Source organism: Tiliqua scincoides, chromosome 2, assembly GCF_035046505.1.
Source record: "Tiliqua scincoides isolate rTilSci1 chromosome 2, rTilSci1.hap2, whole genome shotgun sequence".
Classification (NCBI taxonomy): domain Eukaryota; kingdom Metazoa; phylum Chordata; class Lepidosauria; order Squamata; family Scincidae; genus Tiliqua; species Tiliqua scincoides.
The window spans coordinates 69,970,196-69,984,173 of record NC_089822.1 but is presented as its reverse complement, the minus strand read 5'-3'; the positions used below and the strand labels follow the sequence as shown (position 1 = coordinate 69,984,173).

At 43.7% G+C, this 13,978-nt stretch overlaps 1 protein-coding gene across 1 annotated transcript in view; it reads left to right on the top strand.

Annotated features, from left to right (window-relative positions):
* The first annotated feature begins 3,173 nt into the window (after positions 1-3,173).
* GDA (guanine deaminase) overlaps positions 3,174-13,978 on the top strand; it is a 53,799-nt gene continuing 42,994 nt past the window's right edge. Inside the window, exon 1 of the mRNA XM_066616445.1 lies at positions 3,174-3,296. Coding sequence (XP_066472542.1) covers positions 3,174-3,296 — 123 coding nt within the window. The remainder of the gene's footprint in view (positions 3,297-13,978) is intronic.

The following is a 13,978-nucleotide window of genomic DNA, read 5'->3' as shown; positions in this document are numbered from 1 at the left end:
GCCGTTGGGGAACAGTGATCATGCTATGATCCGTTTTGACATGCACGTCGGGGGAAGAATACTGGGCAAATCTCTCACAAAAACCCTTGACTTCCGATGAGCGGACTTCCCTCAAATGAGGAGGCTGGTTAGAAGGAGGTTGAAAGGGAAGGTAAAAAGAGTCCAATCTCTCCAGAGTGCATGGAGGCTGCTTAAATCAACAGTAATAGAGGCCCAGCGTAAGTGTATACTACAAAGGAAGAAGGGCTCAACTAAGTCCAGGAGGGTGCCCGCATGGCTAACCAGCCAAGTTAGAGAGGTCGTAAAGGGCAAGGAAGTTTCCTTCCGTAAATGGAAGTCTTGCCCTAATGAAGAGAATAAAAAGGAACATAAACTGTGGCAAAAGAAATGTAAGAAGGTGATACGGGAGGCTAAGAGAGACTATGAGGAACGCATGGCCAGCAACATTAAGGGGAATAATAAAAGCTTCTTCAAATATGTTAGAAGCAGAAGCGGTTGGTCCTCTGGATGGGGAGGGAGGGAAAGGGAAGATAAAAGGAGACTTAGAGATGGCAGAGAAATTAAATAAGTTCTTGCATCTGTCTTCACGGCAGAAAACCTCGGGCAAATACCGCTGCCCGAACGGCCCCTCCTGACCGAGGAGTTAAGTCACATAGAGGTTAAAAGAGAAGATGTTTCAGACCTCATTGATAAATTAAAGATCAATAAGTCACCAGGCCCTGATGGCATCCACCCAAGAGTTATTAAGGAATTGAAGAATGAAGTTGCTGATCTGTTGACTAAAATATGCAACCTGTCCCTCAAAACGGCCATGGTGCCAGAGGATTGGAGGATAGCAAATGTCATACCAATGTTTAAAAAGGGAAAGAGATGTCTGAGATGTCTGTGACAGATAAGGAGAGAGATCTTGGGTTGGTGTTGGACAGGTCGATGAAAGTGTCGACCCAATGTGCGGCGGCAGTGAAGAAGGCCAATTCTATGCTTGGGATCATTAGGAAGGGTATTGAGAACAAAATGGCAAATATTATAATGCTGTTGTACAAATCTATGGTAAGGCCACTCCTGGAGTATTGTGTCCAGTTTTGGTCACCGCATCTGAAAAAGGACATAGTGGAAATGGACAAGGTGCAAAAGAGTGACTAAGATGATTACTGGGCTGTGGCACCTTCCTTATGAGGAAAGGCTATGGCGTTTGGGCCTCTTCAGCCTAGAAAAGAGACGCCTGAGGGGGGACATGATTGAGACATACAAAATTATGTATGGGAAGGATAAAGTGGATAGAGAGATGCTCTTTATACTCTCACATAACACCAGAACCAGGGGACATCCACTAAAATTGAGTGTTGGAAGACTTAGTACAGACAAAAGAAAATATTTCTTTACTCAGCGTGTGGTTGGTCTGTGGAACTCCTTGCCACAGGATGTGGTGATGGCATCTGGCCTGGATGCCTTTAAAAGGGGACTGGACAAGTTTCTGGAGGAAAAATCCATTATGGGTTACAAGCCATGATGTGTATGTGCAACTTCCTGATTTTAGAAATGGGCTATGTCAGAATGCCAATGCAAGGGAGGGCACCAGGATGCAGGTCTCTTGTTATCTGGTGTGCTCCCTGGGGCATTTGGTGGGCCACTGTGAGATATAGGAAGCTGGACTAGATGGGCCTATGGCCTGATCCAGTGGGGCTGTTCTTATGTTCTTATTTAATGTACTGGTGGTACCTTGCTATAGAAGGTTTTTCTTAGTCCACTGGCTGCCTTTATATTCTGTGGCACAACACGGCCAAATGCAGGTGGGAATTTAAAAGTAATCACTGTGCCCCAAGTTGAACCCAGTGTGTTATCTCTAGTTCCAAATGACTTGCAGCAACTGTCACAGGATTTGAGGCAGAGGTTTGCCACTGCTGGAGTACCACATACTTTTGGATGGTTGCTTTTTTTCAACTTAAGAACAAACAGTGTTTCCAGTTCCTTTTCCAAGATGCTGTCAGAGCAGCTTACTTATACACGACTCCTAGAGAGTCTCCTAGGCAGATCTTTTAATGTTGAGGCACACGCATTATGCCTGAGTGGTGGCACTTTGCCTATACCCCTACCTTGAAGTCAGGAGGGCTGTGGGATAGGGAGGAATCCATGCAACTCACTGGGTGACCTTGAGTCAGGGTGAACACTTTTTCCAGGACTTGTCCTCTTTTTTAGCCTTGTGTCCTGGAAAAGAACTGCAATGTCTCCCCTGTGAATGGGCCCCTGAAGGCAGTGCAGTCTTCTTCTAATTAATACATTACAATATATGTAATAAATTATATGTAATTTAGTTTTAAATTTAATAATAACTAATAGAGTGTTTAAATGAACCACATGAAATCAATAGATGAATGTTTTTAGCTTTTATTTTGTCCTGTACTACGTTTTTCTTGGATGTCCTACATTTTGGTGTGCCTGGTCCTCTTTGGCAGTTATGACATCAGGTCACCCTGGTCAGGGAACACTCTCACTCTCAGCCTAGCCTACCTGGCAGGGTTGTTGTGAGGATAAATCTGGAGAACCAACCAGCACTTGCCCTGAGGGAAACATTGGATTTTAAAAAAGCAATGCAGATCTTCTTTTTCTTGGATGGGGAAGTGAACCAGTGAAGGAGGGAGGTGGAGGGGAAGCCTCACCACCCACATTCCTGGGCAACAGGTAGAGAAGGCACCTGTTCTGAGCTCACACAGCCAGGGCTGTAGAAACAGGCATGTGAATCTGACTTGCACGGAGCTCGTGGGCACCAGTCTCCCTGCCTAGCTGTGCTGAGGAGGTTTCGGTGGCTGCTGGGCTGGGCTGGGCTGGGCTGGGCTGGCACCTCCCGCACTCAGGACCTCCAAGGCGCAGGGGAGGCGCGCGCATCCTCAGCCAGCGACGCAGCTGGACAACCTGTCGAGCTGCAGCCTGAGGAGGGCGGCGAGGCTGCCAGCGCTCGTAACCACACCCCGAAGGGGGAAAGTCTTGGCGTGGGGGTGGAGAAATGGTGACAGGTGCTGTGGGAACCGCTCTTGGCACGGGCGGAGGGAGGACTCGCGGGAGTAGCAGCAGCAGCAGCAGCAGCCCTCCGGGTGCGCACCGCCGAGGGAGGTGGGCAGCAGCAGCTGGCGGTGACCCTCGCCCACTTTGCCCGGTCCGGCCAAGAGGCGCGCGCCATGGGCTCCCCGAAGGCTTCCCCGCTGGCGCACATCTTCAGGGGGACCTTTGCGCACTCCACCCGCAGCTCTCCCATGGACACGCTGCCAGGACACCTGTTGGGGGTGGAGGAGAGCGGGAAGGTGAGTCCGGGCGGGGAGGGGGGAGGACACGGACACACGCGGCTGCCTGGCACGTGGGCTGCCGCAGGGCGAGCGCCTTCCGACACGAGGCGTGGGTGGCAAGAAGCCTGAGCGGGTTTGAGGAGAGAGGAGGGGGCGGAGGAGCCCTGCTGTGGCGCGGGGGGTACCTGTGGGGAGCGGGTGGGAGACGCGTGAGAAGGGAAGGGGAGCTCGGAGGGGGCAGGCGCTGCGTGCGCGGGAGGAGTCGCCGCGGAAGGCTGGGCAGGGCGAGCAGGTGCCAAGCAGCGTTGCATAACCGCCCCGCCGCAGGTGTGAGAGCCCTGAAGCAGGCACGTGCCAGGAATGACCCTCGTCCTCGGGGTGGGGCCGCCCCCGCCCAGCCAGCCCGGTCCTCGCCAAGCCTCGCGCTCGCTCGCCCGCCCGCCCGCCACTTTCACAGAACTTTCCCTCTCAGCCTCAGTGGGGCTGGCGAGGCGAGGCGGCGCAGCGCGGACGCGCCCTGGAGGGCTCAGTGGTGCCAAGTGCAGAAAGACCCCGGGCTGGGCTGGGCTGAAGCGGTGCACACGTGATTCATATGTCGGCTGAATAGGTTTCATGCATGGCCTGTCTGGGGGTCCAATCCTATCCAGTCTTCCAGTGCCAAAGGGGCATGCACTGTGCCAATGGGGCACAGCGCAGCCCTGCCAATGCCAATGGGGCATGTACTGTGGTGGAGTAGCAGTCACAGAGGCTTCCTCAAGGTATGGGGACATTTGTTCCCTTACTTCGGGGCTGCATTGCAGTGCTGGAAAGTTGGATAGGATTGGGTCCTTTCTGAACATGAGAAAAGACTCCGTCTGCATGGGTTTTAGGCAATTCATGGCAAATGTGGTGCATTCCTAAGGTAGATGCTCTGTATTTTGGATAGCTCACAATGTGTGATGCATGTTGATGTTTTAAATGCAAGAACTCTATGCATGGACCCTATGCATTGTTAAAGAAGCAACCAATAAAGGCTGCTGCTCTCTTAGCATGTATTGTTAATTGCTAACATAGATTAGAAACCAGCTACATACACAGGCACTGAATAAGAACACTTAAAAGTCTTTCAACTCTTTTTTTCATGCTGACTCATATCCATATAATTATCCAAGTGAATTTTATTTCCCTTTTGAATCCACATTAAGGGTAACCTATTGTATGTTAAGAGTCTGAAGATGTGATTGTTTTAGTATACCCAGAGCTGGCCCAAGATCTCCTAATGCCTGAGGCAGCATGCCAAATGGTGGTGTGCCAGTCTCTGCTCCTACAGCAGTCGAGCCCCCTGCTCTCTTCCACACTTCCATTTTGCATTCCTTTTTCCAGTTCAGGGAGTGGGAAGAGGAGAAGGATTAGTGGAGGCAAATAGGTGGGTGAAAGTAGGTACCCTCTGCCAATATGCTGCCTGAGGCGACTGCCTCTGTTAGCCTCATAGGTAGGCTGACCCTGGGAATATCATATAGGATAAATTAGCACTGGAACTCTTGGATGATTGTGGCAGAATGTTTGTGAGGGGAGGAAGGATATACTAATGCTGGGTTATGCTGGAGTGTGAGCATTGGGTGTTTGTGCAAGGGAGTGTGAGTAGGAAATTAGAGCTGAATGTGTGCGTGTGCACGTGCTTTATTATAGGGTACAGGATACAATCAGTGGATTTCTGAGTATTTGACATTTACTGACTACAAGTGTTTGAAATCCTGAGACTTTTGCATAGAAAATTCATATTGGCTTCATATATTTATAGTGCAAGCCTGTGCTTGTTGACTTGGAAGTAAGTCCTGTGTTTTTTCAGTGGAACTCACTCCCAGTTTACTGTGCACATGATTGCAGTCTCAATATACGGCATATCTGAGACTCCTTCTGATGCTAGAAAAGATGGGTTTTAGATAAGCATGGTGAGTACAGTGGTGTCCAGTGCTTCTGGTACATCTCTTTTGCCTGCTTGTTTTAAAAATATAAAACTCTATATGCCAAGGAAAACTATATTTTCAGATTTAAAATGGACTTGATCCTGTCTTTAATTCTGAATAATCACATTCTTTCTTGAAGGTGGTTCTTACAAGCGTAAGAATAAAACGAGATGATTCACCAGAATGGATCACAGAATATATGGCCACAAAACTGACTTTTAAAAAATTGCACATTCATATAACTAAATAAGTTATTTCAACCAATCTTAAAAATATATGTTCATGGGGTGGGGGTTGCCCATCCATTGCTCTGCTCACCTATGTTCAGATTCCAAATAGTACATTAACACTGCATTTGATATTATTTCTAGTGTATGTAAAGGTGCAGAATGCCATTTCATGCACACTTTTCCATAATTTCTCTAAATATTCTTCACATTTATGCCTCTGCTAGCTGTAAGTACAATTTTTACTCAGCCATTAGATAAAATAATGCTAAATGCTTGCAGACTTTGTTGCTTTGGACATCTGGCCTTATGTATTCTTAGAGCTGCAAATTAGTTGCTCATTTAGCAAGTTGTGCAATTATATGTTCCTTTCCGCATCTGTTTTTAAATGTACAGTTAAAAGCTTAACAGAATGTATTACTGTGCAATCTCATACTATTTATTTTTGCATATGTGTGGCGAATGCACAATTGCTGAGACAATTAATAAGAGTGTTTGGCATAGCAACAACAACAGCTTTGCACTTCTTGGCTCTACAGCCCATTTAACACAATTTTTTTCTTTTATATTACAGTACTTATAGTATAGTTCCTTACTCTACTATTTCTGCCATGTTTCATATGACTGTAAAGACTGCTTTACAAAACTGGCTTTCTTTACTATTATCTTATTCGCTGTACTAAACAAGAGTAAGGATCAGGAGCAGATAACTCTTAGATCAAAACTCATCCTAGGAAGTTTACAATTTGCCATTTGGTAACACAAACAAAAAGGAGAAGTGTGGAAAGAGTAGTCATTGTGGCAAAGGAACTTACTAGTCTTCCATGTTGATGGCTGGTGGCGTATCATTTTCCACTCTCTTTTGAAAACATTCCTCTGGCAAACCTAGGTGCAGAAGACTAGAGTCAAATGTTTGAGATGCAAGGAGAAGGAGTCTTCAAAAACTCTACTTAAAAAGTGAACCCCTAAGATGAAAGTTTTCTGAGTGTCTTTCACAAGGTTGAATGGCAAGGCTAAGTCTAGCTCATTTTTACCACTGGTCTCTCTCTCTCTCTCTCACACACACACACACACACACACACACACAGAACAAGCATTTTAAAGGATCTTTAACCATTGCTGTGGTAAATTCAAGTCATAACGGTACCAGAGAAAAAAGTACTCACAACCTAAATGAAACTGAAATACTGTACCGTAAATATATTGTTTATTGAGAGGTTTGTATAGAATAGTAGGGCATGGGAAGGAAGCAGATAAAGCAACACTTACAAATGAAACACAACACAATAAATGAAATTGATTAACAGCCCAATCTTGTGCTCAGTGCCAAAAATGGCTGCTGCTGCATCCTCCATGCTCTGCAGGCAATGCCAGTGGTGCCTTGGGAGAAGGGGACTTTTGTCCCCTTCCCCTAGGTAAGCCGAGTAGCCCTGCAGTGGGACTACTCAATTCTGTCAACCAAAAGGTCGGTGTAGAATTTGGGGTCTCCGTGTTGGGCTGGTGGCCTCCCTCCCTCCTCGCTCCCTCCCCCAGAATGCCTCCTCCCCACCTCTCCTCATGCCCCCACCTACCTCTTCACTGATTGGCAGTCCACACAACTGCTGAGCAGTGGAGCTCCTGTGCTTGCCTGGTGCTAGCCTTGTGGCACATTTGCAACCCAGTGCGTGGCGGTGAGCCGGAGTGAACTGTATAAAATTGGGCCCTAAGGCTGCAATCTTATAACACTTTCCTGGGAGTAAGCCCCACTGAATCCAATGGGACTTTCTTCTGAGTAAACACTTATAGAATTATGCTGTTAGAAAGTGTTGCTACTCTGACAACTAATGAAGGGGGAGAATATTGGCAGGGGAATTAGCAAGGGCATGCTGTCTCTGTGGCACAGCGATTTTCCACTTTTTTCATCTCACAGCGCACTGACAAGGTGCTAAAATTGTCAAGGCACACCATCAGTTTTTTCACAATGTTGCTGACAGAGGCTCACATTGCCCAATGGCCCTATCAATAAATGACCATCCCTCAAACTCCTGTGGCACGCCTGTGGACGTTCATGGCACACCACTGTGCCATGGCACAGTGGTTGAAAATTGCTGCTGTGACACAATGCCTATGCAAAGTGCAGGACTTCTTAGGTTACCTATTTTTATTGGTGTAATAACAGGATCTAAAGGGAGCTGGAGTGTGGTTGAGGATATCTGCTTGCAAGAAGGCAATGGAAAACTGGGCTATGTTGTGAATGCATAGCTTCAGCACAGCTGCTATGAAGGAGAAGGAAGAAAAAAGTTAGTAGGGGAGGCTTCATCTAGAGTCATAGCTAACCCAGGCTGACCCAGGAGCTCCTGACATCTGAAGCACTGGGCCAAATGCTGACCCTGCTTACTTTATGATGTGCTAACTTCTGCTTTTCCCACTCCCTAGACTGGAAAGGAAAGATGGCGATGGAGTGGAAGAGGACAAGTAGTAGAGATAAGAATAATGGCCTAGAGCAGTGCTTTTCAAACTTCATGATGTGGTGGAAAGTGGTGGACCGGCAAATTCCCCCCCCCCCCAGTGTGCCAGGGACCAATACCCCCTCCCTCCCTCTCTTTCTTACTTCTTACTTTTTGTTTTTAGAAAATGGCCTTCTATAATTAGCCATTTATGAAGAAGTGAGAATAAGAGACATGAGTCAAGGAGTTCCCTCCCTTTCTGCCTCAAGGAGTTCCCTCCCTTCCTTTCTCTTTCCTACTTCAGGACACTTTTTGTAGAAAACTTCCTTCTAAATTAGCCATATATGGATGTGAGAATTAGAAAGATAAGCCAAGGACGTCTTATTGAAATTAGTATTCTCAATGTACCCCAGTTCAAAACGCTGCTTAAGGAACTTTGTGTTAATTTGATGTCAGAACCCTGCGTTGTTCACATTTTAAAGTTGAATTAGAGAGACAGACAGGTGCTTATTGTTACTTAAATGTGTTTACTCAGGAATAACTCCCAGAGTTCAATCAGTCTTACTCCTGGTAAGCTGACATAGACTAGCATTGAAACTTTAGTAATAACGAAAAAGAGGCACTGGAATGAGAATGGGGCTGCAATGAAAGGTGGATGAGAACAATGGCTCTCTTTCCCGCTCAGACACCAGCAAGAAGGAAGCACTCTTCCTTCTAGTAGCTTGAGCCACATTTCAATCCAGCATTTCTGGTCCAACATTGAATTCCTTTCCTACTCTAATTTCAAATACAAAAAGGAAATGGTGTTTCCACCATGGAGATGCCAAGTCCTAGATGCTGCTCTGTATCCCTACAGAATCACACCCCAGTAGTGGATCTACTTTTTTGTGTGTGCTTAATCCACAAGTCCAAGGATTGTGTGCCTCTCTGGCTATGTTTCTGTTTCCTCAAGCAAAATCTGGCTGCTCTTCCCTCAGGTAACTCTCAATTCTGGAGAAAGCTTATAAGCTATGTCACAGAACAGCTGCAGATGTCCCATCAGACTGGCACGATCAATGGACCACACTTGGAGAAGCGCTGGGTTAGAGCATCAGAAATTCAGAGAAATATTGTCCCATTCTTCAATATGTGTTCTTGATCTTGATGAGGGTCAAAGGAAAATTAGTCTTAAGGGTCACCCTGTCAGGGTGGCTTGCTCAGAGACAGATCTCTGGACTTCTCTTGGTTAAAAACTCAACAAGGAAAAAGAGGAATGATGAAAGGATTTTAACAAGCAGTGCCATTGATGGATCTGCATACAGAGTAGGAAGATAGGATTGAGCAGTGTTCCTCAACATTTGTCCTCTGCGGTATCACTTTACATGGTTCACCTATTTGAAGTACTACTGGATATAACTGGCGATGACATCATTAACAGTTACTTATGGGTTGAGAGGCCAAATCCAATGCAACAAGCACTAGTATGAGGCTCAGGGTGGACAGAAGGGCTTTTTCAAGTGCAGGAAAGCATGCTTTGGGGCTTTGCCTCTTCATTCAACATTTCCCAGTTCAACCATACTCCACAATTCCATTCTTCTGACCACTTTTGCATATGCAGCCTAGGCACTTCATAAATAACTTCTGTTCAGTTTATTGATTATTCCAGGAATTGCATGTCATGTGGCTCATGATGTGGGGTTTGCCAATCTTTGGATAGACTCGATAGACATGCATATATATAGAATAGAATGGTGACTCATGGAAATGAACAAAGTCTTCCAGATCAAATGTCAGACATAAAATGTTCATATCACCTCATCTCACATCAAACTCTAGGCTTTTTGATGGAGCTCACGTGTTCAGTTGGGAAGAAGCATCAAGTGATATTGCACTTGCATCCTGATTAGTTTAATGTTCACAGACTAGGTCTATATTGTACACAAGAAGCAAAAAGAAAGGAACAAACCTGAATGTGACCGTGGCCTAACCTATCACAGCTTTCTTTAAATAACTTTTGTTCTTCTTGCCTTGCTGTTTATACATTGTCTTTTCTCCTCAGATGACGTTTGTATGCTGATCATAGTATGTAGTTTTGCTACCGCAACACCAAGCTATTTCAGATACCTTTCTATGATTTCTGTATAGGCAGCTGCTCTTCCATGGCAACAAGCCTGTCTCCAGCACTTGCCATCTGGTGTTACGTGTTTGTCTTTCTTACACTTATTCTAGTTAGCAAGTTTGTGTTCAGTAAGTGGCATTAGTCACTCTCCTTCCAGTTTGACTTCAGCACCCCTGTGACATTTATTTTATTGCTCATCAGAAGATCTGATTTAGAAAGCATATGCATCTTAAGTAATTGAGTAGTGCGGACACATATGCCAAAACATGTCACTTCAAATTAGGGCAAAAAAAAACACCCCAAGAACGATTACCTTGTATGAACTATCAGTGGATAACTCCACAAGAGCATCTTTGATATTTTATTTTTCATCACATTTTGAATAATAATAATCTGAAATATAATATTTCAGATTAAAATTCATCAGTGCCAAAATGGCTTCAAAAACAAACAACTTAAAGGTTCAGCAAAACTGCGGAAGATCTAGATCTAAAGATTAGGGTGTGTTCACAACAGTGTGTGGTAAGCAATCATCGCTGGCATGTGGATATTTATGGGTAAAGCATTCAACACATTGCTACATATGGTGCACCTCCATCACTGCTGTCCCTTTTCCTGCTTTTGCCAGAGTGGAAGCCAAGCCACATGCTGCTGTGGCACGACTGTGGGTTGCTGATTTATTTGTCTGTGTAAGCAGTGTTTAGAAGCTGGCATGTAGTATTTACTATATGTGTACATGTTTTTGCTGTATGTATGTACAACCAGTGTCCTGAGTTGCAACCAGTATTAAAACAGATGCATTCATGACTTCTTGAACAGATAATAGTTTCCTTGAGTAAGGGTGAGGATTAAAAGTGCAGAGCCCCTGTAATCTTATTTTTGCCTCTGTGAATGTGGTAACTCTACTTTAAGACCACTAGGTATTATATCATGGGCCAGTGCTGCTGTGTCTCATTAACTGTCATGCAGTGCAATGGTAAATGTTAATGAGATATTGTGATAGGAGGTAATGACTGAATTTATTCATTTCCAAAATAGTCTAGGGCTGTCATGCTATACATACTTACCAGGAAGTAAATAGGTACATTCAGTGGGATTTACTTCTGAGCAGACACACATAGGATTGCACTGTAGCTTATTTAACAGTTATTAACATAAATCACTTGTAATGTTTCCTATTCTGAGAAGCACAGTGGCATCTCTTGAGAATTTGAATGATCAGCTTATGGTCATTTCTGATAAGATTGATAAGAAGAATTGACAAATTTGCAGGCTCCTGCACAACCATCAGTGCTTGGGTATATGTTCAAATCTACTTTAAATGTTACAGCAAAAGCCATATCCTTTTTTTTTCCTCTGTTCTGAATTGATAATGGCTGGTTCAAATAAAAGGTGAAACCATGGTTTGTGCTAACCACAGTTAAGAACCCATACCATGGTATGAGCTTCTAGATGTTCATCAGAAAAATTATAATTTAGAGCTGGTCTTTGCTTTTGTTTCTCATCTGCTCAGGACTCGCCTCCATAAATTCATTCCTTTTTCCACATGCAGCTACCTCTTGAGATTGTTTGATGGCTTTAATTGTAGTTTGTCAATTGTCAGTGAATTCAGACATAATGCGAAAAACTGCAGTTAGCACAATTTCAAACCAAGAATTCAGATCTTAGCTTGTTCGCCTCACACAAATCACAGTCTATGGGCAAGTTTTGATTTAAAAATAGTACAATACCATGTTTAACAAATCATGGTTTCATGCAGGTTTGTTCAGTAGTTCAGTCTGCTCACCACACTTTTGACTCCATGCTTATTATGAGGGCCCAATCCTATCCAATTTTCCCGTTCTGGTAGAGCTGTGCCAGTGGGGCATGCACTACATCCAGTGGTGGGAAGGCAGTCACGGAGGCCTCCTGAAGTTAAGGGAGCATTTGTTCCCTTACCTTGGGTCTGCACTGGTGCTGGAAATTTGAATTAACTACTGTCTGTAATATTTATAGATTTGCCTTAGGATATGAAGCAGTCTGAAGAATTATCTGAGTCTTGTATTTGCGGAACAGGACCAGCACATGTGTGCTTCAAATTGTTGGTCATAGTACTGAATATAACACCACAGCTAATATATAATATAATATAATATATAATATAATATAATATAAAACACCACACTCTTGAGTGTACTGAGTAGGCCATATTTTGGAGTTGTTCTGAAAAAGCAATTAAGTGGAAGATTTAATGTGAATGTATTTTTTCTGTAAAAAATGTGAACCTCATATAATATCACCTGTACCATTACTAATTTGCCTTTAGGTAAATCTAAAATTGACAGGAAACACATGCAGAGAGATAGTCTTATCAAACACTCACATTTAAATATTTATTAAAATATTAAATTAAATACTCACATTAAAATATTTAAATTTTAATTCCTACAACATTCCAGCTTATAGAATAAGCTCCAAGGGGCGTTTGCAAGCGGGGATGACAATTTTTGTCTCTTCCCAGCTAAATTCAGAACTGGTGGTCACCAAGACAACTAGCAAATTATGTCATGCAGTTAAGCTTATTCTTAACAATCTCCAGTTAATAATTGTAAATGTTTATCTTCCTCCTGGCTTGAACAACCAATTATTATCCCAGAATTGGAGCACCTTCTCTAAAATTGTCACGGAGTTAGACATGGAATTTTCTTCATGCCATTGTCTTATTGGTGGCGATTTCAACGCCAGGGTTGGAAATTCAGAGCTGCTGCTCAGTACTGCCGCAAACTTAGATCCTGATTCATCTCTCCTTGATTTATTTTCTTTAGAAAGATTTTCCAAAGATAATAAAACGAATGCAGCTGACCTCTATTTGGCCAGATTCTGTGTCAATTTTAATACAATATGGTTAAATGGCCTTGTAGATTTCCCCAATTCAGGTGAATTCACTTATGCTTCAGCCATTCGTTCCAGTGTTATAGATTATTTCTCGGTTCCACTTCACCTCAAGGTCAATGTTATTGATTTTTTGGTTGATGATCTAGGAATGAGTGACCATTTTCCTTTAATACTCAAGCTAGTTTTAGGTTCTTTCCAGTACTCCACCCCTGATGTAGAGCCTGAAAATGAATATGAAATTAGGCCTAAAATCATGTGGAATACTACAATTAATCAGAAAATGAGCGAACTGCTCTACACGGAGCCGTACAAGAGCTATAGAATCCAACTTTTAAATGAGTCAGATCCGATAGAACTAATTAAGATATATGAGTTATTAATCTCTAGGGTTTCATCCTCTTTAGTCTCCTACACTAATATACCCTCTGCTAAAGGTGGTATAGGGGAGGGATCCCAAACAATATCCCCTTGGTTTGATAGGGATTGTATGGATCTCAAAAATCAGATTAGATCCGTTTACCAGCAATACTGCTATTCAGGGGCTATTCAAATTCCCGATACATATTTTATTTTAAAGAAGCAGCTGAAACAACTGATCCAAGAAAAGCGACATAATTATGCTTCCCGCTTGTGGTATAAACTACTAGCCTCCATAGAACATAAAAATTCTAAGCAATTTTGGGGTATAATCACCAGTTCTGCTCAGAAAACGGCACCTCGCTGTCAGATGGTCATCTCCCCACAAGAGTGGTGCCGCTTTTTCTCCACCTTATATTGCCAAGAGGGTGAAAGTGGCTTAGCATCTTTTACTTTAAATCCTTCAGCAACCACCCCATGGCCTCCTGTATTCACTGAAGAAATTATAGAGCTAGTCTCTCAAAGTAAACAAGGGAAAGCTCCTGGGCCAGATTTGGTATTGCCAGAGATCCTGAAAGTGGACCCCGAATGGTGGGCCCCTATTCTATCCTCATTATTCACAGTGGTGGACCAAACAGGTATAATACCAGCTGAATGGACAAATGCTATTATAGTGCCTATTTACAAAAAAGGCGACCATCGTGATCCCTCCAATTTTAGACCTATAAGCCTTTTATCAGTGGGGGGAAAACTTTATGCAAAACATCTTTTA